General features: G+C 46.5%; 1 protein-coding gene across 4 annotated transcripts in view; it reads left to right on the top strand.

Moving 5' to 3' along the window:
- Nucleotides 1-26,817, top strand: part of LOC140487167 (endothelin-converting enzyme 1-like) — a 329,267-nt gene that overhangs the window by 245,400 nt on the left and 57,050 nt on the right. For all 4 annotated transcript variants that reach the window (XM_072586786.1, XM_072586787.1, XM_072586788.1 and 1 more), the window contains 3 exons: nt 12,087-12,211; nt 17,988-18,134; nt 18,850-18,915. In XM_072586786.1, coding sequence (XP_072442887.1) covers nt 12,087-12,211; nt 17,988-18,134; nt 18,850-18,915 — 338 coding nt within the window. The remainder of the gene's footprint in view (nt 1-12,086; nt 12,212-17,987; nt 18,135-18,849; nt 18,916-26,817) is intronic.

Here is a 26,817-nt window from a genome sequence, read left to right as displayed (position 1 = left end):
TCTTGAGACAGGGCAGTGGTTAAAACCACAGGAGAAGTCGGATAACCCCAGACAGTCAGTGTTTGTCAGTCGTCTTGGTCACTTGTAAAATTTAAATATTAGTGTGAAATTCCAAACACGCAAGGGCAGGACACTGTGGAAGCACGTGGTTACTAGCAGGAGGGAGTGGACCTGTCAATAGTTACTTCTGGGGAGTTAGGATCAGTTACTGTGGGGGAGGGGTATTGCTGTTTTAGTTACTCATTGAGTCATGGAGATGTACAGCACAGAAACAGACCCTTCAGTCCAACCTGTCCATGGCAACCAGATATTCTAACCTAATCCAATCCCATTTGCCAGCATGTGGCCCATATCCCTCTAAACTCTTCCTATTCATATACCATCCAAATGCCTTTTAAATGTTGTATTTGTACCAGCTTCCATCACTTCCTCTGGCAGCTCAATCCTTACATGTACCACCCTCTGTGTGAAAAAGCTGCCCCTTAGGTCCCTTTTATATCTTTCCCCTCTCACCCTAAACCTATGCCCTCTAGTTCTGGACTCCCCAACCCCAGGGAATAGACCTCGTCTATTTACCCTATCCATGACCCCCATGATTTTATAAACATCTATAAGGTCACTCCTCAGCCTCCAACACTCCAGGGAAAACAGCCCCAGCCTGTTCAACCTCTCCCTAGAGCTCAAATCCTCCAACCCTGGCAACATCCTTGTAAATCTTTTCTGACCTTTTCAAGTTTCACAACATCCTTCCATAGGAAGGAGACCAGAATTGCACGCAATATTCCAAAAGTGGCCTAACCAATGACCTGTACAGCCACAACAAGACCTCCCAACACCTGTACTCCATACTCTGACCAATAAAGGAAAGCATACTGTGGGAGAAGGGTGTGTTAGTTACTGTGGGGGAGGGATTTGTCATCCTCAGTTTCAATGGGGGAAGGGGTGTGTCAATTCCTGTTACTATGGGGAGGAGTGTGTTAATCCTTATTCCTATTGAGATGTGGGTGCTCTTTTTGATTACTTTGGGGATGGTGTGACACTCCCAAATACAGTAGGGAAGGGAGTGTTTTGACAATGGCTACCAGAAGGGTGGGGTGATACAGTATTTGTTACTATGGGAAAGGGTACATTCGGTCTTATTACTATGGAGGAGGGGGTGTTTCTGTGATGGTTATTATGGGGAAGGGTATATCAGGTCTGGTTACTATGGGGGAGGGGGTATTTCTGTGATGGTAACTATGAGGGAGGGTGTGTCAGGTCTAGTTACTATGGGGAAGGAGACATCCGGCCTGGTTACTGTGGGGGAGGGGGTATTTCTGTGATGGTAACTATGGGGGAGGGTGTGTCAGGTCTAGTTACTATGGGGAAGGAGACATCCGGCCTGGTTACTGTGGGGGACGGGGTATTTCTGTGATGGTAACTATGGGGGAGGGTGTATCAGGTCTGGTTACTATGGGGAAGGAGACATCCGGCCTGGTTACTGTGGAGGAGGGGGTATTGCTATGAAGGTTACTACGGGGAGGCTTGGCCAGAATCATGTGGTTTTTGACAGGTGTAGAATGTTGAACTGAGCATCTCTATGCACGGGAAGGACGGAGTGCCAGGTCACCAGACTGGGGAGGTCATGCTGAGGCAAGAAATCAGACCCAGCTACTCCATGACAATGGGGAGTCATTTCAAACCTAATCCAGAACCCATCAATTGGATGTGAGATTGCATATTATGGTCTTGTCATGAAGACCCACCAATAAAGAATGACCCCTTCAACACTAAAGAACACAGCGAAGGAATTAAGTGCCAACACCATCACGAAAGAAGTAGCATTAGATAAGCTAATGGGGCTAAAGGCAGGTAAGTCTGATGGTTTACCTCCTAGGATGCTAAAAGAAATAACTATAGAGCTAGTGGATGTATTGCTTGTAATTTTCCAAAAATCCTTGGATTCTAGAGAAGTAATGGAGGATTGGAAAACTGCCAATGTGACACCTCTGTTCAAAAAGGAAGGAAGGCAAAAAGTGGATAACCATTGGCTGATTCACCGAACATCTCTTGTTGGAGAAATGTTGGAATCAATTGTGAAGGAAGTAAGGGCAGCACATTTGAGAAATTATAATCTAAATTTGAGAAATTATAATCTAATCAAGCAGCATCAGCATGGCTTCATGAAGGGGAAATGGTCCCTGACTAATTTATTAGAGTTTTTTGAGGATATCTCAACCAGTGCGTAGAGGGGGACCAGTAGATGTGCTGTATTTGGACTTCTAGAAGGTGATCAACAAAATACTTCACAAAAGGATAGGTCATAAAATAAGATCCCAGAATGTTGGAGGTAGTTTATTGGATAGACAACTAACTAATGGGCAAGAAATGGTGAGTGGCGATAAGGGATTCCTTTTCACGTTGGCAACCCATGACCAGTGAGGTTCCACAGGCATCAGCGCTGGGGGGACCACAACTGTTTACAATATGTATTAATGACTTGGAGGAAGGAAATGAATGTAAAGGAGCTAAATTTGCAGTTGCCACTAAAATGGGTGGAAAAGCAAGTTGCAAATAATAGGTTAAGGTTATTGATAGACAAGAAGCTGGCAAGCTGAGTAACAATGAGGGAAGATGTGAAGTTGTTCATTTTGGAAGGGAGAGCAGAAGAAGAGTATGATTTAAATGGAGAAGGATAGCAGAGAGCTGTAACACAAAGGGACTTGGGGGTACATGTGCATGAAACACAGAAAGTTAGTGCACAGGGGCAGCAGGCTAATGTAATCAGAAGGCTAATGGAGTATTGGCTGTTTTGTTTCAATGAGTTAGAGTATAATAGTAAGAAAGTCTTACTGCAACTATAGAAGGTTCTGGTGAGACCACACCTGGAGTACTGTGAGCAATTATAGTCCCAGATTTAAGGAGGGATTATTTCTTTGGAAGTAGGTTAGTAAAGGTTCCCTGGGATGATCACTGGGATGGAGGAGTTGTCTTATGAGTAACGGCTAAGCAAATTGGCACTCTATTCACTGGGGTTTAGAGGAATTAGAGATGATTTCATTGAAACATATCAGATTCCTCAGGGTCTTGACAGGGTAAATGCTGAGAAAATGTTGCCCTCATGGGAGAGTTTAGAACCAGAGGACCTAGTCTCAGAATAAGGGGGTAAAAATCTTCGAGGAGAAAGTGAGGACTTCAGATGCTGGAGATCAGAGCTGAAAATGTGTTGCTGGAAAAGAGCAGCAGGTCAGGCAGCACCCAAGGAGCAGGAGAATCGACGGTTCGGGCATAAGCCCTTCTTCAGGAATGAGGAAAGTGTGTCCAGCAGGCTAAGATAAAAGGTAGGGAGGAGGGACTTGGGCGTTGGAAATGTGATAGGTGGAAGGACGTCAAGGTGAGGGTGATAGGCCGGAGTGGGGGTGGGGGCGGAGAGGTCAGGAAGAAGATTGCAGGTTAGGAAGGCGGTGCTGAGTTCGAGGGATTTGACTGAGACAAGGTGGGGGGAGGGGAAATGAGGAAACTGGAGAAATCTGAGTTCATCCCTTGTGGTTGGAGGGTTCCTAGGTGGAAGATGAGGCGTTCTTCCTCCAACCGTTGTGATGCTATGGTCTGGCGATGGAGGAGTCCAAGGACTTGCATGTCCTTGGCGGAGTGGGAGGGGGAGTTGAAGTGTTGAGCCACAGGGTGGTTGGGTTGGTTGGTCTGGGTGTCCCAGAGGTGTTCTCTGAAACGTTCCGCAAGTAAGCGGCCTGTCTCCCCAATATAGAGGAGGCCACATCGGGTGCAGTGGATGCAATAGATGATGTGTGTGGAGGTGCAGGTGAATTTGTGGCGGATATGGAAGTATCCCTCGGGGTCTTGGAGGGAAGTAATGGGGGAGGTGTGGGCGCAAGTTTTGCATTTCTTGCGGTTGCAGGGGAAGGTGCCGGGAGTGGAGGTTGGGTTGGTGGGGGGTGTGGACCTGACGAGGGAGTCACGGAGGGAGTGGTCTTTTCGGAACGCTGATAGGGGAGGGAGGGGAAATATATCCCTGGTGGTGGGGTCCGTTTGGAGGTGGCGGAAATGACGGCAGATGAAACGCTGTACATGGAGGTTGGTGGGGTGGTAGGTGAGGACCAGTGGGATTCTGTCATGGTGGCGGTTGGAGGGGTGGGGCTCAAGGGCGGAGAAGCGGGAAGTGGAAGAGATGCGGTGGAGGGCAAAGTTGACCACGTCTGGGGGTAAATTGCGGTCTTTGAAGGAGGAGGCCATCTGGGTTGTACGGTTTTGGAACTGGTCCTCCTGGGAGCAGATGCGGCGGAGACGAAGGAATTGGGAATATGGGATGGCGATTTTACAGGGGGCAGGGTGGGAGGAGGTGTAGTCTAGGTAGCTGTGGGAGTCGGTCGGTTTATAGTAAATGTCCAATGATGAAAAGTAGTGGCACTCCACTGGTCACAGGCCTGCAGTCTGAAAACAAATCTGCACTACCACCCTCTGTCTTCTATCTTTGAGCCAGTTCTGCATCCAAATGGCTAGTTCTCTCTGTATTCCATGAGATCTAACCTTGCTAACCCGTCTCTTGTCGAACAGAACAAAATGGCGGCGCAGGACCACTTTAAAAGGCATCCGAAAAGTGGTTTCACGGACAAAGCACTTGAATGGCAGGTTTGGGTGCATGCCAAAGAGCTCTCGGAAGTCTATTTTTTGAACTTTGTCAAATTTTTGACAGACTCACCCAACTCTTTTTGTCTGTTCTAAGAATCGGTCAGAGGCCTGTGTGGAGGTCTCAGGACCCTTCTGGAGGGCCGGCAACCTCAGATCAACTCTGGCCTTCTCTCCATAGGCACTTATTAAAACCTTTTAAAAATATTTCTCCTCTCAAATGGCTGAGAGTCTTTGGAACTCCTTGCCTCTGTTCGTGCACAGTCCTTGTATATATTTAAGGCTGAGACAGATCAGCCGGGGACTCAAGGGTTATAGGGAAGGGGCGAGAAAGTGGACATCAGGGAATGTCAGATCAGCCATGATCATGTTGAATAGTGAAGCAAACTCAAAGGGCCGAATGGCCTATTCCTGCTCCTGATTCTTATGTTCTTCCTGGGGGGCTTTGGTACAAGTAGAAACCTTCAGGAGAAGAAGAGAGAAATCTAGGTTACAAAGACATTAATTCAAAGAATTAAATGGCACATGCAACATTTAACCTCTGCTTTGAAAAGAGCTTTGCGTTTGAAGGGGGTGTGGGGGAATGAGGTTTAGTGTAAATGTCCATTTGTCCCTTTTCTCTGATTCAGTGTCTCCTCTTTCAGAACTGCCTTTTTCCATTTGTGAGGCTCCCTTTCCCATTGAAAAAGCCTTGCCTCTGTAATCTCGTCACCATGGAGACATGACAGCAGTTCACAGGAGATGGTTCTCTTTCACGCACTCAGATTCCCAATCACATTTTAAAAACTACCTTTTTATGGCTGAAAGGCGAACTATCAGCATGATGTCTCCTTTGTCTGTTCTTTGAACCCTTTTATTTTCAATGCTCGAGACTTAAAGGAACATTAACCTTGAGTGAAAATGTGTGTACATGCTTTTTTACTTCAGTTAAAAAGGGAAGGACAGCTTTTTGTGACACGTTTATATAATCCAGTGCGCTGCATACAATACACCATATTGTATTTCCAACTAAAAGCTACTGCCCATTCACTTTGGGACTGGGCTGTCCTATCCAAAATCAATTTTTCTTTCAGGGCTTTATGATATTTCTCACTGACACTTTGTGTGAATGTTCTGAAAATGGTCATCCTCTTCCCCCAAACACATCCACTGTTTTGCTTACAAAGGAAGGTGGGAAATATTTGACCCTTCAAGCCTGCTCTGCCATTCTGCAGCTGGTCTGCTCTCTCAACACCACTTTCCTGCACTGCTCCCTCATTTCCCTCAATGTCTATAAAGTCTAGAGAGCAATCAATCGCTGTCGTTTTGACTTAGACGTTTTGACTTTAAATGTCCCCTGGTGCTTCTACAATAATGAAGAGGCAGGGATTGGAGGGGAGAGGGGTGGGGTTGGCTGGGCCTGGTCCTTTCCCCGTTACCCCTGATTTCCCGACTGATGAAGAATCTATCTCAACCTTAAATATACACAAGGACTCTGGCTCCATAGCTCTCTGTGGCAAGGAATTCCAAAGACTCCCAACCCCCCCAAGAGAAGAAATTCCTCTTCATCTCAGTCTTCAATTGTCACTCCTTTATTCTGAGACGATGTCCTGTGGTCCTAGACTCTCCCATGAGGGGTAACATCCTCTCAGCATTTACCCTGCCAAGGCCCTTAAGAATGCTAAATGTTTCATTGAGATCATGTGCTATATTTTTGCTTGGGTTGGGAAGCTTATTGTCAATGAGCGACGGAGATTTGAGAGGATTTGCAGAATTGGGACAATATGGTGTTAAGAAGCTGTGTGTGCCTAAGATTTTCCACCAGCCTTCGGCCTTGCACTGTCATTGCACAGTTGTTCAGCTTTGAGGGAATTCCAGGCCGTTAACCTTTCTCAAACCGTATCAAACTGCACTGAGAGATGCAACAGTTGGAACCAGGGATACTTGTCAGTTGTGTTTTTAATATCCCTTCTGTCAACTCCAACTTTCCACTTCTCTCTCACACAACGTTTAGTCCGATGTTTGGAGCAAGTTGGAGTGAGGGAGGCAAATGGAAGTGGAATATTGATTGAGATTAAAAGGCATGAGGATAAATGTTTCAGCAGCAATGGAGTGGGGCTTACGGAAGGTAGTGAAATCAGAGTTGAGCTTGTGATGTTGCAGACATAGAAGTGAAAAGAAAATGCTGCTAAACTGGTCAGTCAGAGTCTAAAGCAGTTCATGTTTCAGGTCCACACCCTGAAGGACAGCTTTCTGATCTGAAACAGTAACTCTGCTTCTGTCAGCACTGATGCTGCTCAGCATTCCCAATATTTTATGTTTCTGTTTCAGGTTTTTAATCACTGCGATACTGTGTAGAAAGGGCTGAACGGTTTGGGGTTGTAGATGAGCTGGAGTAGCATAATTTCAGATCAGTGCAAATACAGTGTTTAGAATCATAGAATACAATCACAGAATCCCTGCAGTGTAGAAGCAGGCCATTTGACCCATCAAGTCGACATTGACCCTCCGAAAAGCTTCCCATCCCAGACCCAGCTGCCTACACTGTCCCTGTAACCTTGTATTCCCCGTGGCTAAGCCACCCAACCTGCACATCTTTGAATTGTGGGAGGAAACCGGAGTACCTGGAGGAAACCCATACGGACACGGGGAGAATGTGCAAACCCCAGACAGACAGTCACCCGAGACGTCAACACATCAGCTGCTGCTGCCTGAGTGTACAGCCTGGGAGGGGAACAAAATGGAGGTCATGATCATGGAATTACTGGCAGCAGCTTAAATGGGACAGCTGGAGTTTATTAGCTGGGTGACCAGGTGATTAGGTGAATTGAATATGGGGAGCTGCGAGAGTTTGGAAATAAATGCCAAGCTAGCCAGCAATGTGAATTAATTTTAACTTTTACCTTATTTCTTTATTTTTCTGCTCATTCTGTGAAGGTAATGCTTAATGTTTTAAATGTTTGTTTCTTTTACAACTTTGTACCTCGGTATTTTGTACCTGAGATGGCGCTGTGTGAGGCCACATCAGACACACTTCACTGTACTCCTGTACTAAGTACACGCAGCAATCTTACATTTTAAATTAATAAAAACTGGTAAAGCCCAGTTAGCCAAAATGGTCTAAAACTGTACAGGAGGAAATTCTGTAAAACATCAAACTTCAGCTCATGGAATGATTCAGGGGAATGCTTTGTTTCCCCAGTGTGAGCTAATACCATATACTCAAACCACAGAAATTGCTGTTTCCATGACGTGATGTGTATGAGCAATGTTAGCATGTAGCAGGCCATTTGCATTAAAATCCTTCCTCGTTAATTGCTTGGCAAGAGCATCTTAGCAGTTTGAGTGGTAAAGTGCCAATTAGGAGCACTGCCTTTATTTGAGTTGTTAACTGGACTCCAACTCTGACTCCACTATACTGCACCCAGCGAACAGCTGGGGTTACAACACTGCCACCTGTAACTGGCCGAGCCTCTCACACAGCTATAATTGGCTTTAAAAAAGTCATCAACAACTTGCATTGAAGTAGCAGCCAAACATATTGAACATCCCGAGGTGCTTCATGGGTGTGAAATCAAGAAAAACCAAGTGATGGAAGGAATGATTAAAATTCAGCTCAGTTTATAGGAACGTCTCTAAGGAGAGAGTTTGAGGAAGGGATTTCTGGATCTGAAGATTTAGGGACAGACAGACACTGGTGGGGGCATTGCTGACAGGTGCAGGATTTCTACCTTGTGGAGCATGGAATCTCTCCCAGGGCTTTGTCACTATTTTGCCTGACCCAAGGCAGAGTGAGTGTAATGGTATTGATATTGTTGCCATTGGACTGGTTCATACATGCAGCCAGTAAGTCAAGAGAATAAAGCTGAAGAACTGCAGATGCTGGATTCTGAAACTACAACAGAAATTGCTGGAGAAACTCAAAACTTAAAGACCACGGAGACTGGAAATCAGTAACAAAATCAAAAACTGTTGGGAAAACTCAGTAGGTCTGGCAGCTTCTGTGGAGAGAAAGCAGAGTTAACACTTCAAGTCCAGTTCTGAACTGAAGAATGGTTGCTGGACCCGAAATGTTAACTCTATTTTTTCTCTCCACAGATGCTGCCAGACCTACTGAGTTTTCCCAACAGTTTTTGATTTTGTTACTGATTTCCAGTATCCATGGTTTTTAAGTTTTGTTTGATTAGTGTATAATCCAGATGAAGATCATTTTGTTTCAGGTACAACTACATAAATACTCAGTAGGACTTATGTTGAATAACTCATCCATCACCTCAGATTTGCAGCAGACAGAACAAGACTGACTAAATATTTTAGGTGAGGTAAAGGCTATTAGAATTTCTACAGAGATTTTTTCAATAATACTTAGTTCCAAGGCTCTCCCAGTGATGTATTTTTAAAGTGCAGTCGCTGTTCTAATGTGGGAAGAGCAGCAGTCAGTTTATGCACAAGAAGCTCCAAGAAGCATCAACAGGATAAACGAGGCAGTAGCTTGGGCAGGACAGAGGGAGAACCGCACCATTACTTTACCAGTGCAATAGGATTCACAGCAAATAACATCATCTCAAAATTAGAATTCTTCCTTTTTTTAAGTGAAAGCTTTTGTCACGCTGGAAATCATAGAATCCCCACTGTGTGGAAGCAGACCATTTGGCCCATCAAGTTCAGACTGACACTCTGAAGAGCATCTCACCCAGACCCACCCTCTTCCCTGTAAATCTGCGTTTCCCATGGCCAATCCACCTCACCCGGACTTCTTTGGACTGCGGGAGGAAACTGGAGCACCCAAAGGAAACCCCCGCAGACACGGGGCGAATGTGCAAACTCCACACAGACAGTCGCCCAAAGGGTGGAATTGAAGCTGGGTCCCTGGCGCTGTGAGGCAGCAGTGTATGCCACTGAGCCACCGGGCCAGAACTGGAACTAGCTTCCCTCAGAAGGATGTTGGGTTAGTGGAAATGTTCAAGACTGAGATTTCTTTTTGGGTATAGTTTATAAGGAGATGGGGCAATGGCAGGAAAATGGAGTTGAGGTACAGATCAGTGGTGATCCAATTGAAAGGACAGTATATGCTGAAGGGGTTGAATGGCCTCTTCCTATTCTTAAGTTTCACCAGAAGCAGACCATTCAATCCCTTGAGCCTGTTCTGCCTTTCAACAAGATCATAGCTGATTTGCTTATCCCATTTTCTCTCTTACCCCTGTAACCTTACATCTTGTTGATAGTAAATGTTTCTTTCAATACATAAACAAACGAGAGGCAAAAGTAGAGATTGGGTTACTCCAAATTGATGCAGTGATGGGAGATAAGGAAATAGCTGAAGAACTTAATAAATACTTTGTGTCGGTCTTCACAGTAGAAGACGTGAGTAATATCCCAATAATTAAGGAGAGTCAAGGGGCAGAGTTGAGTATGGTAGTCATTACAAAGGAGAAAGTACTTGATAAGCTAAAAGGTCTAAAAATTGATAAATCTCCTGGCACAGATGGGCTACATCCTAGAGTTCTAAGGGAGATGGTTGAAGAAATAGCAGAGGCTTTGGTTGTAATCTTTCAAAAATCACTGGAGTCAGGGAAAGTCCCAGATGATTGGAAGATCGCTGTTGTAATCCCCTTGTTCAAGAAAGGATCAAGATTTGTTGGAAAATTATAGGCCGATTAGCCTAACCTTGGTTGTAGGTAAAATTCTAGAATCCATCGTTAAGGATGAGGTTTCTAAATTCTTGGAAGTGCAGGGTCGAATTAGAACAAGTCAGCATGGACTTAATAAGGGAAGGTTGTGCCTGACAACCTGTCAGAATTCTTTGAAGAGGTAACAAGTAGGTTAGACCAGGGAAACCCAGTGGATGTTAACTACCTAGACTTCCAAAAGGCCTTTGATAAGGTACCTCATAGGATGCTGCTGAATAAGGTAAGGGCCCAAGGTGTTTGAGGTGAGCTACTGGCATGGATTGAGGATTGGCTGTCTGACAGAAGGCAGAGAGTTGGGATAAAAGGTTCTTTTTTGCGATGGCAGCTGGTGACAAGTGGTATCCCCGCAGGGTTCAGTGTTAGGGCCCCAGTGTTCACTTTATATATTAATGATCTAGATGAAGAGACTGGGGGCATTCTTGCAAAGTTCGCCAATGATACATAGTTAGGTGGACAGGCAGGTAGTTCTGAGGAGGTGGGGAGGCTGCAGAAAGATTTAGTCAGGTTAGGAGAATGGTCCAAGAAATAGCTGATGAAATTCAGTGTGAGCAAATGCGAGGTCTTGCACTTTGGAAAAAAGAACACAGGCAAGGACTATTTATAAATGGTCAGAAAATTTATAAAGCCAAAGTACAAAGGGATCTGGGAGTGCTAGTACAGGATTCTCTAAAGCTTGACTTGCAGGTTGCGTCCATGGTTACGAAAGCAAATGTAATGTTATCATTTATCTCAAGAGGGTTGGAATGTACAAGCAGCGATGTGCTACTGAGACTTTATAAAGCTCTGGTTAGGACCTATTAAGAATACTGTGTCCAGTTTTGGGCCCCACACTATAGGAAGGACATACTGGCACTGGAGCGTGTCCAGCGGAGATTCATACAGATGATCCCTGGAATGGTAGGCCGAGCATACGATAACTAGCTGTGGATCCTGGGATTGTATTCATTAGAGTTCAGAAGGTTGAGGGGAGATCTAATAGAAACTTACAAGGTAATGCATGGCTTAGAAAAGGTGGACGCTCGGAAATTGTTTCCGTCAGGCGGGAATACTAGGACTTGTGGGCACAGCCTTAGGATTAGAGGGGGTCAATTTAAAATGGAAATAAAGAGACATTTCTTTAGCCAGAGAGTGGTGGACCTGTGGAATTCACTGCCATAGAGCACAGTGGAGGCAGGAATGTTAAATGTCTTCAAGGCAGAGATTGATACATTCTTAATCTCACAAGGAATTAAGGGATGCGGGGAAAGTGCAGGTAAGTGGCATTAAAATGTCCATCAGCCATGATTGAATGGCGGAGTGGGCTTGATGGGCCGAATGGCCTTTCTTCCACTTCTATTTCTTATGGTCTTATCTAGAGTCTATCTACCTCTGCTTAAAAAGTATTCAATTATCCCCACCTGCGCTACTATCTGGGGAAGAGAATTGCAAACACTCATGACCCTCTGAACGAACAAGTTCCTCCTCAGCTCCATTGTAAATAGGCGAGCCCTTATTTTGAAACTTTGCCCCCAGTTCCAGACCTTCCCAGAACAGGAAGCATCCTTTTAGCATCTACTGGGTCATTGTGTCACAATACAATCGCCTCAGAGTCCGCTAAATTCCAATGAGTACAGGCTTAGCCTGTCCCACCTCTCCTTATGAAGCAACACCTCCCCCCCCGCAAGGGGATGTATCAGCTAATCTTTTTAATAAGTTTTAATTAACTAGGAAGCATCAAGATTTCCATTGCATTTATTCAATGATTCAAAAATGTACTTAGTTGTTTGTGAAACAAAGCTTTTGTCTCCTCACTAGAAAACACTACATTGAACACCACCAGTGAAGCTGAACGTAAAGCCCAGCATTATTTCCAGGCCTGCATGAACGAGCAGAAGATCGAGGAGTTACAAGGACAGCCACTTCTTGACATCATTAACAAGGTGAGGACTGCGAGCATGAGGACAAACCCATCTCTGCCAGCAGTTTGTATCACATGGTTTGACACTCCGAGTTTGGGTTCGAGACAGACTGGTTGAGAGAGGGCAAAGTTAAGAACGGTCTTCAGCCTGAGATTCCAAAGTAGCGCTGTTAATTATACAGGAGAAAGTGAGGACTGTAGATGCTGGAGAGTCAGAGTCAAAAAGTGTGACGTTAAAAAAGTACAGCAGGTTAGGCAACATCTGAGAGTCGACATTTTGGGCATAAGCATTCCTAATGAAGGGCTTATTCTTGAAACGTTGACTCTCTTGCTCTTTGGATGCTGCCTGACCTGCAGTGCTTTTCCAGCACCACACTTTTCAACTCTGTATATTATACATGAATATTCAACACTGCTGTCCACAGTAATTATAGATATACCAGGATCTGACCTTAGCATCACATTAGCAAAGAACTAGTGAATCTTCTGCAAGTGCTCGTACCAATCATCCAAATCCAGTGTGTTGTGACACCACCCACACTGTGGTATTTGTACCCAGTGATGTGCAGCTTCATGTCATCATCATCATCACAAGGTTGCTGTCGGGTCCTGAAGCCCTTACACAACCTAACCTTCTTAGATCAATCGTTTTTCCAGTTCGTCATTTTCAGACAGGTTACTATAGTTACTCAATGTTAAACCAAGATCTGATTGTTTTCCCAGCCCTGTGCTAGGAGCCACACAGATGTATTTATGCTCATTCAGTCACTTGGGTTTGGGGTAATAATTGCGTTGAGTCCTTGTGAACTCATCCACCCCCTCAGCTGTGCTTCGGTTCAGTTGAAGTCTCTGTAGCACACGTACATCATTGCAGAGCACTGTCAGGTTCTGGAATTGACCTTCGGTCTTCAACAAGCTCGCTGAGATGACAGGGATTATACACAAGGACTTCAGGAGGAGGAAGTTAACCGGCATCCCCATCTTTATTTATAGGATTTCCTTCCTAGTAAGTCCTTAAGAGATGAAGAGAGTAGTGGGGGTGAGGTCATTAAATATTATCACGACAAAGCCCCATAGACTTTTCAATGACAAGTAGGTCAAATGTTGTCGAGCTGTGCAGAGTTGGGGTCCTGATATCAGTCATGATTGTGTCAAATGGTGCAGCATTCTCGAGGGGCTGAATGGCCTTTTTGTTGTTTTTCATTCTTATGTTCATAAGCTCTAAGAGACCAAAATGGGCACTTATTCAGTGAGGCATCATGGAAGGTGTTATCAGTCAATACTGCCTCCCAGCTGTACCTCTGTCCTATATATCCATGTGCGAACTGCTACCATCTGGATTTCTCCCACTATTGACCACATCGCTATCTTTTGGTGCCTCAGCTCAATTGTCCAGCTGTGTTGTCCAGCCATAATTCCATTTGTGCTCCGAGCCTATCTGTCCATCCATCATCAATAGCTTCTCTCGCCACTCCAACACAGGTTATCTCTGGTGTTCCAGAGGAGTCATCCTTGGTGTTCCTGTATTTCCCCACTACTCACTGGCTTTTGGTACCACTATCTACAGGGACATCACTTCTGCATGCATCTTTACATTTCCACCATCTCTAACAGACTCCCTACAATGCAGAAAGAGGCCATTCGACCAACAAGTCTATACCCATCCTAGGCCCACCGCTCCAACCCAACATTTCCCATGGCCAATCCACCTTACCTGCACATCCCTGGATCCTATGGCCAATTTAACATGGCCACACCACCTAACCTGCACATTTTTGGACTGTGGGAGGAAACCAGAGCCCCCAGAGGAAACCCACGCAGACACAAGAAAGAAATAAGTTGATTAGGGATAGTCAACACGGTTTCGTGAAGGGTAAGTCATGTCTCACAAATCTTACTGAGTTCTTTGAGAAGGTGGATGAGGGTAAAGCGGTTGCTGTGGTGTATATGGATTTCAGTAAGGCATTTGAAAAGGTTCCCTACGGTAGGCTATTGCACAAAATACCGAGACATGGGACTAACGGTGAAGTAGCAGTTTGGATCAGAAATTGGTTAGCTGAAAGAAGACAGAAGGTGGGTGGTTGATGGGAAATGTTCATCCTGGAATTCACTTACTAGTAGTGTACTGCAAAGATCTGTTTTTGGATCACTGCTGTTTATAAATGACCTGGATGAGGTTATAGAGGGATGGGTTAGTAAATTTGCAGATTACACGAAGGTCGGTAGAGTTGTAGATAGTAACAAAGGATATTGCAGGTTACAGAAGGACATAGATAAGCTGCAGAGCTGGGCTGAGAGGTGGCAATTGGAGTTTAATGCGGAAAAATGTGAGGTGATTCACTTTGGAAGGAGTAACAGGAATACAGCATACTGAGCTAATGGTAAGATCTAGGTAGTGTAGATGAGCAGAGAAATCTCAGTATCCATGCGCATAGATCCCTGAAAGTTGGCATCCAGGTTGGTAGGGCTGTTAAGAAGGCACACAGCGTGTTAGCTTTTATTGGTAGAGGGATTGAGTTTTGAGGCCATGAGGTCATTTTGCAGCTACGCAAAACAGCGCATTACAGGAAGGATGTGGAAGGTTTGAAAGGCATCAGATGACATTTACTAGGATGTTGCCTGGTATGGAAGGAAGGTCTTATGAGGAAAGGCTGAGGGACTTGAAACTATTTTTGTTGTGGAGAAGAAGGTTGACAGGTGACTTCATTGAGACATATAAGATAATCAGAGGGTTAGATAGGTTGGACAGTGAGACCCTTTTTCCTCAGCTGGTGATGACTAGCATGAGGAGGCATAGCTTTAAATTGAGAGATGATAGATATAAGACTGATGTCAGAGGTAGTTTCTTCACTCAGAGAGTAGTCGGGGCCTACAACAGTAGTAGTTTCGCCAACTTTAAGGGCATTTAAATACTCATTGGGTAGACATATGGACGAAAATGGAATAGTGTAGGTTAGATGGGCTTCAGATTAGTTTCACAGGTCGGTGCAACATCGAGGGCTGAAGGGCCTGTACTGTGCTGAATGTTCTGAATGGATATATGTACAAACTCCACACACACACACACACACACACACACACACACACAGTCACCTGAGGCTGGAATTGAATCCAGGTCCCTGGTGCTGAGAGGCGCTAGCCACCGAGCCACTATGGACTGTTTTGCTGCCCCTGCGTTCAATACGTTTGTCTGACGTTTGGCAGCAGATAGTAGCATAGAAAATAGGAACAGGAGTAAACCAATGAGCCCCTTAAAGCCTGCTCCACCATTCGATATGATCATGGCTGATCGTCCAATTCAGTCCCCTCCTCCTTGATGGGATTGTACAATTTTTTGAGTCTGATCCCTCATTTCCCCTTTCTTTATTTCTGAGTTGCAAAAGCTCCTTCCTGTGCAGGCTTTCTCCCACATTCACTGTTGTCCATCTTTCCCTCCCCAGGCTTCAGCGATTATAACAAGCTTCCATTCCCTTTGTAACCTGACAACTCCGAGTTCTTTGAAGTACCTAGCAAGCTTATTTAATCCATCCCCTGAAGGTGGGAAGCAGGAGTAGGCCATTCAGCCCGTCAGGCCTTTGCAATTCAGTGAGATCACGGTGCCTCAACTGTACCTCCCTGCCCCACTGTCTAACAAACCGCTCAGTCTGCCCGAGTCTTCGGAGTATGTGCGATTCCGTCTTCACTGCGTTGCGGAGAGAGAAAGCTCCTAAGACAAACACCCCCACACCACCACCCGCAAAACCCCTCCCCCCCCCCCCCAACCCTGTGGAGTGAAAATATCATTCCGCCAGCACGGAGGAGCCTTGGGATGATGTCTCATCAGAGGATAGCATCTGAGAAAGGACAGCAAGGCCTCACCTCCATGCTGAATGTACTGGGGAAGGTCAGAGCCCGCAGCCTGACACAGCTTGGTGGGACAGCCACTATCTGCTTCTCAAAACACAGAGTCGGCGTTGACAGATTGTATATTACTCTGATTATATAGAAGATGCTGGCAGACACAGTTCATGTCAGATCATGTATTTTAAAAGCCACGATAAACCAGTTAAAGTGTGTCACTGGTGTATGCCTTGATTATAGTGGTGCTTCCTTGTGAAATAACCATGTATCAACACCTGATGTGCTCTGTGTTTATCCTTTCCATCTCCCTCTCTGCTAAAGGAACTCCCCCCTTTTTTATTGTCACAGCCCAGAAGAGGCCATCTTTAGAATCTCGATACTTGTAGCTGACCTCGTCAGCCTATTTGAATCTGACAATGCGTCACATGCTAACGATCCCTTCCCCCATCAACACTCCGTCCCCAGCACACTCTAGCGACTAGGCTATATAAGTGCAATAACATCGGAGTCCCATCCACCCCCAACCAGAACCAATCCTTACAAGAAAAAGGTACATGTTCTCCGTGCAGTGATAGCCATCAATCCTTGACCCAGCAGCTATTCCTGTCTTGCGCACTCACACCCCTTGATTAGCTATTTAACTACAGTGGGCATCACAACCCATTTTCCAGCCCCAGGCAGGAAGTCTGACTAACTTAGCCCCTGATTTTATAACCACCGGAACCGAGTGCAACTGACACCTTGCCAGCAGTTGGAGGGTGGTGGAGAGACAATGGTGTATTGTTAGTGTCACCGGGCAACTTGTTGAAGACCCCAGGATAATGCTGTCATGGAATTTGCCGGAGTATGAAGGTAGTCTCAGTGATAGTGACCGTGAAACAGGCATCCATCGTCAGGACAAACCAAGCTGGTCCCTAATGTCCTTTAAGGAATTTAAGCTGGCGCCTTTAACTGATCTTTAATTACATGTGACACCAGGCTCAAACAATGTAGTTGCCTCTTAGCTCCTCCCTTTTCAGAGGGTCGCTATTTCCCTCCACAGAAGGGACAATGAGTAGAGGATGCAGGTTTGGGATAATTGGGAAGGAAAAAAAAGATCGGAGCTGAGGAGACATTTTTATTTGCAGCAGACATATGCCACACAGATCTGAAAGGAGGTGCCCGAGACGGTGTAGAAACAGGTTCAACAGCGTTTTAAAAAGGAAATGGATGTAAACTTGAGAAGCAGAATTTTACAGGCGTATCAGAGAAAGAGGAGGGGAGTGGGATGAATTGAAAACCTTGCACATTGCTGGTACGGGCTAGATGGACCAAATTGCCTCCTCCTGTGCCATATGATTTTGGAATGCAAAAAGAGGCATGACTGCAAATCAACAAAGCTGTGACTTTGCAGTTGCTCCCTCCACAATAACTTTACGCTGCGTACAATTCTGGTCACCCTCCTACAGGAAGGATGTTATTAAACTGGACAGGTTTACCAGGATGTTGCCAGGCCTGGAGGGTCTGAGTTATAAGGAGAGGCTAGATAGACTGGGACCTTTTCCCCTGGAGCATAAGAGGCTGAGGGGTGACCCGATAGAGGTTTATAAAATTATGAGGGACATGGATAGGCTAAATAGCCACGGTCTTTTTCCCAGAAAGGGTGTGTCCAAAACGAGAGGGCACAGGTTTAAGGAGAGAGGGGAAAGACTTAAAAGGGAACTGAGGGGGAAACTTTTTCACACAAAGAGTGGCTCGTGTGTGGAATGAACTGCTGAAGGAAATGGTAGACGTAGGTATAATTTCGACATTTAAAAGGCATTTGGACAGATATATGGAGAGGAAAGGTTAAGAGGAACATGGGTTAAATGCAGGAAAATGGACCTAGTTGAGTTTAAGAAACCTGGTCGGCATGGATGAGCTGGGTCTAAGGGTCTGTTTCCGTGTGGTATGATAATCTCTTTGAATTCCTTCTGCAGCTCGGAGGCTGGAATATCACAAGACCATGGGATAAGGACAACTTTCAGGAAGTGCTTCAGTCTGTAACAGCTCATTACCGGACCTCCCCATTCTTCACCATCTACCTGAGCACAGACTCGAAAAACTCCAACAGTAACGTCATCCAGGCAGGTGGCTGGGTGAACAGCCAGAGCCCTGGCTGATAGGGGCAGGAGGCTCAGGGGTCTAGCACAATAAGTGGGGAGGAGCTAGCTGAGTTAACGTTGGGGAGTGGAGAGAGAGAGTGTGAGCCACAAGCTGGGCTTGTGCCCAGAACAGTGGGTTGTAGCAGCACAATGCTGAGTTCGTTGCAGACACATAGCAAAGGGTTTACCAAATGTGTGAGCCATTGCAACCGCAGTTTAGCTGGCGCTCACTGAACTGTATCGTTGACTCTGGGGGAGGAGGTGGTTCCCTGGTAACGTCACTGGACCCGTAACCCGGAGGCCACAAGTTAATGGTCTGGGAACAAAGGGTTCAAATCCTATCATTACAGATGGTGAAACTAGAATTCAGTAAAATATGGAATTAAAAATGACCTTGTGAGCACCATCAATTCCTGTTAAAAACCAATCTGGCTCAGTAATGTCCTCTGGGGAGGAAATCAGCCATCTTTACCTGGTCTGGGCCCACATGTGACTCCAGGCCCACAGCAATATGGTTGACCCTTAACTGCCCTCTGAAAGGGTCTTTGTCTGAGGCCATGTGCAGTGGGAAGCTTGCTCCTTTCAGGAGAGGCATAGCCTTGATGAGGACATAATTAAAAAGCTGGAACTTTCCGGAACCTGAGCTCAGTTACGTTTTAGTTCTCTGACCTTCACTTGGTGTTTTCCTGCCCCACAGGTGGACCAATCAGGCCTTGGGTTACCCTCGAGAGATTATTATCTCAATGCAACAGCCAATGACAAGGTAGGTGCACTCCAAGAGGCTGACATCTTGAAAGCATTTGTAGGTGACTCCTCGGGCCTGTGCCGGGGGGGTTTTGGTGGTGGTTTGATGGCGAGGCTGCACAACGATTCTTCACTCGCCAATCTTTGGCATCAGAGTATTTTCTAGCCCATGATTATTTAGCCCTCACTGTCTGCTGCCATGACCCAGGAATGGTAAAGCCAATTGTAACATACCAATCCAGTGGAGAGGAGCTAATTTAGCATTGGTAGGGGTATTCACCCTTTAGGCCCTCCACAGATAGTTTAGTGCAGCACCTGATACATTTTCCCACTGACTGTCAATGTACCGAGGGGCAGAAATGTTTCTGAGGACCAGGTTGTGGTCACAATAGTGCAGAAAGTAGCTGTGATGTTGCAAACCCCCAAGGAAATCTTTCCTTCTGAGGGATATCAAAGAAAACTGGCTTCATAGACACAGACTGCTGCGGTTCAAGAAGGCAGCTCATCACCACCTTCTCAAGGGCAACTAGAAATGGGTAATAAATGCCAGCTCAGTCAGTGATGCCCACATCCCATCAACAAGTGGGTGGCACGGTGGCACAGTGGTTAGCACTGCTGCCTCACAGTGCCAGAGACCTGGGTTCAATTCCCGCCTCAGGCGACTCTCTGTGTGGAGTTTGCACGTTCTCCCCGTGTCTGCGTGGGTTTCCTCCGGGTGCTCCGGTTTCCTCCCACAGTCCAAAGATGTGCAAGTCAGGTGAATTGGCCATGCTAAATTGCCCATAGTGTTAGGTAAGGGGTAAATGTAGGGGTATGGGTGGGTTGCGCTTCGGCGGGTCAGTGTGGACTTGTTGGGCTGAAGGGCCTGTTTCCACACTGTAAGTAATCTAAAAAAGAAAAGGCATGCTGTCACATAGTGAGGAGGTGAGAGCCAAGGATTCTACAGCCCCTCAGTAAAAACATACTCACAGTTTCTGTTTGACTGACAAATGTCCCCACTGCGACCTTAACTAGACCTTTTCAGTCTAGTTGTTTGGGCACATTTACAGAGTTGGCACTGGTACAAAATCGGATTGACTGCATTGAAGATTAAAGAGACCTCGAAGACAGCCAATCACAGACAAAACCTGGTGAAGGTTAGATGTTCAGCCACCTGTTCTGTTTGCATTAGATCAGGGAAGGCAAGCGTGTGTATATATAATACATACGTGCCCCATCACAGATGTGAAGACTTCTGAGCAAACTGGTTAGTAAGGCTGGTTAGCTCAGATACTCACAGTGAGTTGCTCCATGTCTGTGGACTGAACCTCTGCTGTTTCTTCCGTTGCTCCGTTGTGGTAACATAGCATCATTGAGCCATAAAACCTAAAGAACTGCAGGTGCTGGAAATAAGAAATGAAAACAGAAATTGCTGGAGATAGCTCAGCAGGTCTGGCAGCATCTGTGGAGAGAAATCAGAGTTAACGTTTTGGGTCTAGTGACCCTTCCTCTGAAACATTTAGCCATGATGAGTGACCCGCAGACAACAAGGATTTTACATGAAGAGGCTTTGAGAATCAAACCTTTGGAAAGGGAATCTGAGCCTAGAAAGTAATAAATGCTGGAATCATAGATTCCCCACAGTGTGGAAAAAGGCCCTTCAGCCCAGCAAGTCCACACTGACCCTCTGAAGAGTAGCTCACGCAAACCTATTACCCTACCCTATTCCTCTGCATTTACCCCTGACTAATGTACCTCACCTACACATCCCTGAACACTATGGGCAATTTAGCATGGCCAATTCACCCAGCCCGCACATCTTTGGATCCTGAGAGGAAACCTACGCAGACACAGGGAGAACATGCAAACTCCACACAGACAGTCTGCCAAAGCTGGAATCAAACCCAGGTGTCTGGTGCCGTGAGGCAGCAGTGCTAGCCACTGGGTCACCCAATGTGCAAGGCATCTTTGTAAAATAAGGGGATAATGCAAGCAACCGGAGAATGACATAGATCAGAATCCATAACCACACAGTAACCAGCACATTCATGTATTTGGCTCTGTTAACCTGTTGCTATTTCCGGCTGTCACAACCTTTGTTTTCCTAAGCTCACCGAAATGTTTGACATTGCGCAAAGTAGCTCATTTCACTTCTCTGTGCAGTTAATAGCAGCTGCATTTGGGATTGATGTGGGACCACGGTCTGTGCACCAAGATTCATTCGTTAAGGGAAAAGAAATTGCCAGCATTCTGAGTGACAAAATAATCAAAGTTTCTCATCGTTAAATTATAATTTTCTCAGCCTGAAGGTAGAATCAGAGGAGAGACCACCCAGTGCTCCAAAAATCACAGTAGGGACCCATTTACCCAGATGTCTCTGTAGCCTCTCCTCTGATTCTGAACCCATTGTAAAATACGTACATCGCTTTAAGCAGGGAAAGGATAGTTCTACATTCAGGCAGAGATTATAACTTAAAGATAAGGAACTCTACTGTTTCTTGGGCCCTTGTTCCTTAGGCAGCCTGTGTCAATATTTAACACTCACTGGTTAAAATCGGAAAGTTTTCCTTCTTTTATTTACTAATTCAGCAAAGGTAGCCCCACAAACTGCAGTGCAGTAAATAGCCAGTTAATTTGTTTCAGGGACTTTTTCATTACTTCATACAATGTGGGCCGTCGCTGGCAACAGCAGCATTTACTGCCTGTCTGTAATTGTCGGTGAGAAGCTGGTGGTCAGCCACCATTTTGCAAACGTGTGAAATAGGAGCAGAAAGAGGCCACTCAGCCCCACACGGCGCCATTCGGGAAGTTCATGGCTGATCTATTGTGGTTTGAATTCCACATTGCCGCCTATCCCACCTTGAATCGCAGCAGTCCCTTTGGTGTCGGGGCACACAGTGTCATTAGCGAGGAGGGGAGTGCCAGGACTTTAACCCAGCGAGAGTGAGGGAACTGTGATATGTCAGAGTGGTGTGTGGCTTTTAGTAGCTTGCACCTGTGGTGCAAGGAGTGATTGTGAAAGTTGGGGGGGGTTTGGATGCCTGTCGAGGGCACTGGTTGAGCACCTGGATGGTGTCGAGCTTCTTGTGTGCTGTTGGAGCTGCAGACAGTATTCCATCACACTCCTGACTTGTGCCTTGTAGATAGTGGACAGGCTTTGAAGACTCAGGAGGTGAACCCCTGTCAGATGAGCTCCGGATTTCTGAGCTACTCCGTGATGAATCCCAGACTATGGATGATGAAAGATGTGGCAATAGTCTTGTTGCCATCGGAAGGTCCTTAGATTCTCTCTTATTGGAGGTGGTCATTGTGTGGCATTTGTCTGAACGTGACTTAAGACCTTCACCAAAGCACCACAGGGAGCTCCTATTCCATTCAAAATCATGGCGAGAGATCTTGTACATCTAGGGAAAGGTGGCAGGCAGAGCTTCGCCTTGTTTAAAAGTTAGCATTTCCAACAATGCAGCACCCACTTAGCGCTGTCACTCTAGCTCTTGTACTCAAGAATCTAAGGTGTACCCACAACCTACAGGCTCAGAGGATGCCGTGCTACCCACTGAACCTTGACTTATTTATTGGCATGTGACAAAATTCGTGAAAAGTGTTGCATAGTGTCTCCACTCTCCAGTGCCATCTTCAAACACAGAAAAATAAATCAAAACAAAACACATAAAGGCAAAAAAAATGAACAAATAAAGAAAGTGTGCAGCTTCACAGTCCTTCTTGTTAAGTGCTCCATCATGGGCCTAGTGGCCAGGCATGCGTGTCCTTTGCCACGCCACTTGGAAAGGATGATATTTGGACACTATCGGTGATTGCATTGATACTCCCCAACAATCCGGTGCGTCTAGACACGCTCAGGATTTGGAAATAGCTTCAGAATTCCAAAATCTTCAGTTCCTTGCAAATCCTTCTGCCCTGTCTCATTGCCACCCTCATTGGCCTTTGTTGGTTCGGAGCAGCAGCTGGGAATCTTTGAGGAGAAGCACCTTTTAAAAGGTATTCAATGCTGGTGGTTAGTACACAATTAAACAACTTCACATTTCCCTCCCTCCCACTTCCCTCCATCAAGTGTGTAAGGAGCCCCAAAAAAAAAGAAGATTTGAAAGTGAAAAGGCACTGGCTGTGACTCCGGTGTGTGTATGGACTGGGGCCTGAGATCAGGAATCTTGGCCACTCCTCCTAACTCATTTCTCTGTCCTACCGCCAGCTTCTTTATACAAAGACTGACAGCAAAATACAGTCAGAAAGAAGTGAAACAGCTCCTCAGCTGACACACTGGAGTTCTCTGTCAGCCAGTTCCACAAATCCAAAATATTTGGTTATTACTTCAATGGAGAAGGTCCCACTTTGAAAATGTGGAGCCGGGGTTGATGAAGGATGGAGGGTGTGAGTGTACAGCGCCATGCAGCCTTCTGCAGTCCGGAATGTTCTTTGAATTTGAGCTTTCTTCGTGAGAGTGATTTCAGCCGGCTAGTGACTTAAACCAGGTAAAGTAATACTGGTGGTCACCATGCAAGTAGCTCACACCTTCCAACAAGTGGTTTATCATAGAATCCCAACAGTGAGCAAACAGGCCATTCAGCCCAACAAGTCCACACCAACCGTCCAAAGGGTAACTCACCCAGACCCGTACCCCTATCCTATTACTCTACATTTACCCCTGACCTACACATCTTTGAATTGTGGGAGGAAACCCACACAGACACTGGGAGAATGTACAGACTCCACGCAGACAGTCATGGAGGTTGGAATCGAACCCAGGTCCCTGGCGCTGTGAGGCAGCAGTGTGAGCCACTGTGCCACCCCAACTGAGCCATTGTGCCAAACTGTTAGAATATTGTCCTGGTCTGTTAGTGTCCATTCCACAGTGTTTAGATTAACAGGATATGATATCTATTTATAAGTAATGAGCTATTTTCATTTCAAAACATCATTTAATCTAAACTTGTGCTGTGCAGTTTTTGAAGGTTATTGTGAACTATAATGGCTGTTAAACAGCAGAATCCAGACAAACTAAATGAGTTGGAGTTTTATCCCAACTCCAACACACTGATTACCTATTTCCCCAGTTCATACGCCCATTCAAGTTCTCACCCTATTATATTATGAACAAAGAAGTGCAGATGCTGGAAGTCAGAAACAAAAACAGAAACTGCTGGAAAAACTCAGCAAGTCTGGCAACATGTGTGGAGAGAAAACTGAGTCAATGTTTTGGGTCCGATGACGAATGAAGAGTCACTGGACTCAAATCATTAACTCTGCTTTCTCGCCACACATGCTGCCAGACCTGCGGAGCTTCTCCAGCAATCTCTGTTTTTGTCTTTCCCAATTATCCCTCACATAACAGACAACACGACTTCCCTAGTTCCATTTGGTCTCAGAAATAACTGCCAGACCCTACTACTCAATAATAACAATTGCTAACCCTGGAATTAAATTTGTTTAAATTTGTTATCCCACCAATAAATAATAACGGGTTGTTCAACTTGAGTAGGAGCCAAAAATCAGAGTTGGACGCTGGGAGACCCCCTGTCAGTGGTACCAAAAAGGCAATGAAGGCAGAGCAGTTGATTGGATGCATAGCTGAGATTTAAGCGCAAGTTCTTTGAGAGTCATAGAGATGTACAGCATGGAAACAGACCATTCAGTCCAACTTGTCCATGCCGACCAGATATTCTAACCTAATACAGTCCCATTTGCCGTCATTAGGCTCATATCCCTCTAAGAGTTGAAAAATGTGGTGCTGGAAAAACACAGCAGGCCAGGCAGCATCCAAGGAGCAGGAGAATCAACGTTTCAGGCATAAGCCTTTCTTCAGGAATGAGGCTGGTGTGCCAAGCTAGCTGGGAAATAGGGTAAGGGGGAGGGAATTTGGGGGAGGGGCGCTGGGAATACGATAGGTGGAAGGAGGTGAGAGTGAGGGTGATAGGCCGGAGAGGGGGTGGGGACGGAGAGGTCCGAAAGAAGATTGCAGGTCAAGAGGGCGGTGCTGAATCCAGGGGTTGGGACTGAGATAAGGTGGGGGTAGGGGAAATGACGGAGCTGGAGAGATCTGCATTCATCCCGTGTGGTCACCCTCACAACGCACAGCCCTCCACTCCCTCCGCTCCAACCCCAACCTCACCATCAAACCGGCAGACAAGGGAGGCACGGTGGTAGTTTGGCACACCGATCTTTTTACCGCTGAAGCTAGACGCCAACTCGCCGACACCTCCTCCTACTGCCCCCTTGACCATGACCCCACCTCCCACCACCAAACCATCATCTCCCAGACCATCCTTAACCTCATCACCTCAGGGGATCTCCCATCCACCGCCTCCAACCTCATAGTCCCACAACCCCGCACCGCCCGTTTTTACCTCCTGCCCAAAATCCACAAACCTGACTGCCCCGGCCGACCCATTGTCTCAGCCTGCTCCTGCCCCACCGAACCCATTTCTGCATACCTCGACACTGTCCTGTCTCCCTTAGTCCAGGAACTCCCCACCTACGTTCAGGACACCACCCACACCCTCCACCTCCTCCATGATTTTCGCTTCCCCAGTCCCCAATGCCTTATCTTCACGATGGACATCCAGTCCCTATACACTTCCATCTGCCATCACGAAGGCCTCCAAGCCCTCCGCTTCTTCCTCTCCTGCCAACCCAACCAGTATCCTTCCACTGACACCCTCCTTCAACTGACTGAACTGGTCCTCACTCTTAACAACTTCTCCTTCCAATCCTCCCACTTCCTCCAAACCAAAGGAGTAGCCATGGGCACCCACATGGGCCCCAGCTATGCCTGCCTCTTCGGATATGTGGAACAGTCCATCATCCACAGCTAAACTGGCACCACCCCCCACCTTTTCCTCCGCTACATCGATGATTGTATTGGCGCTACCTCGTGCTACCACGAGGTTGAACAGTTCATCCACTTTACTAACACCTTCCACCCCGAGCTCAAATTTACCTGGACCGTTTCAGACTCCTCCCTCCCCTTCCTAGACCTCTCCATTTCTATCTCGGGCGACCAACTCAACACAGACATTTACTACAAACCAACTGACTCCCACAGCTACCTAGGTTACACCTCTTCCCACCCTGCCCCTGTAAAAACGCCATCCCATATTCCCAATTCCTTCGCCTCCGCCGCATCTGCTCCCAGGAGGACCAATTCCACTACCAAACAACCCAAATGGCCTCATTCTTCAAAGACCACAATTTCCCCTTCGACACGGTCGACGATGCTCTCCACTGCATCTCCTCCACTTCCTGCACCTCTGCCCTTGAACCCCGCCCCTCCAATCGCTACCAGGACAGAACCCCACTGGTCCTCACCTACCACCCCACCAACCTCCATATACATCGTATCATCCTCCGTCATTTCCGCCACCTCCAAACAGACCCCACCACCAGGGATATATTTCCCTCCCCTACCAGCGTTCCGAAGAGACCACTCCCTCCACGACTCCCTCGAGAGGTCCACACACCCCCACCAACCCAACCTCCACTCCCGGCACCTTGCCCTGCAACCGCAAGAAGTGCAAAACTTGTGCCCACACCTTCCTCCTCACCTCCCTCCAAGGCCCCAATGGATCCTTCCATATCCATCGCAAATTCACCTGCACCTCCACACACATTTACTGTATCCGCTGCACCCGATGTGGTCTCCTCTACACTGGGGAGACAGGCCGCCTACTTGCGGAACATTTCATGGAACACCTCTGGGACACCCGCACCAACCAACCCAACCGCCCCATGGTTGAACACTTTAACTCCCCCTCCCTTTAACTCCTTGGCCTTCTCCATCGCCCTGGCCCACAACGCCTGGAGGAAGAGCGCCTCATCTTCCGCCTATGAACCCTCCAACCACACGGGATGAATGCAGATTTCTCCAGCTTCCTCATTTCCCCTGCCCCACCTTATCTCAGTCCCAACCCCCGGAATCAGCCCCGAC

The sequence above is a fragment of the Chiloscyllium punctatum genome, chromosome 16 (assembly GCF_047496795.1).
Source record: "Chiloscyllium punctatum isolate Juve2018m chromosome 16, sChiPun1.3, whole genome shotgun sequence".
NCBI lineage: Eukaryota > Metazoa > Chordata > Chondrichthyes > Orectolobiformes > Hemiscylliidae > Chiloscyllium > Chiloscyllium punctatum.
Note: the sequence above shows the minus strand (reverse complement) of the source record. Positions and strands in the feature narration are given on the sequence as shown.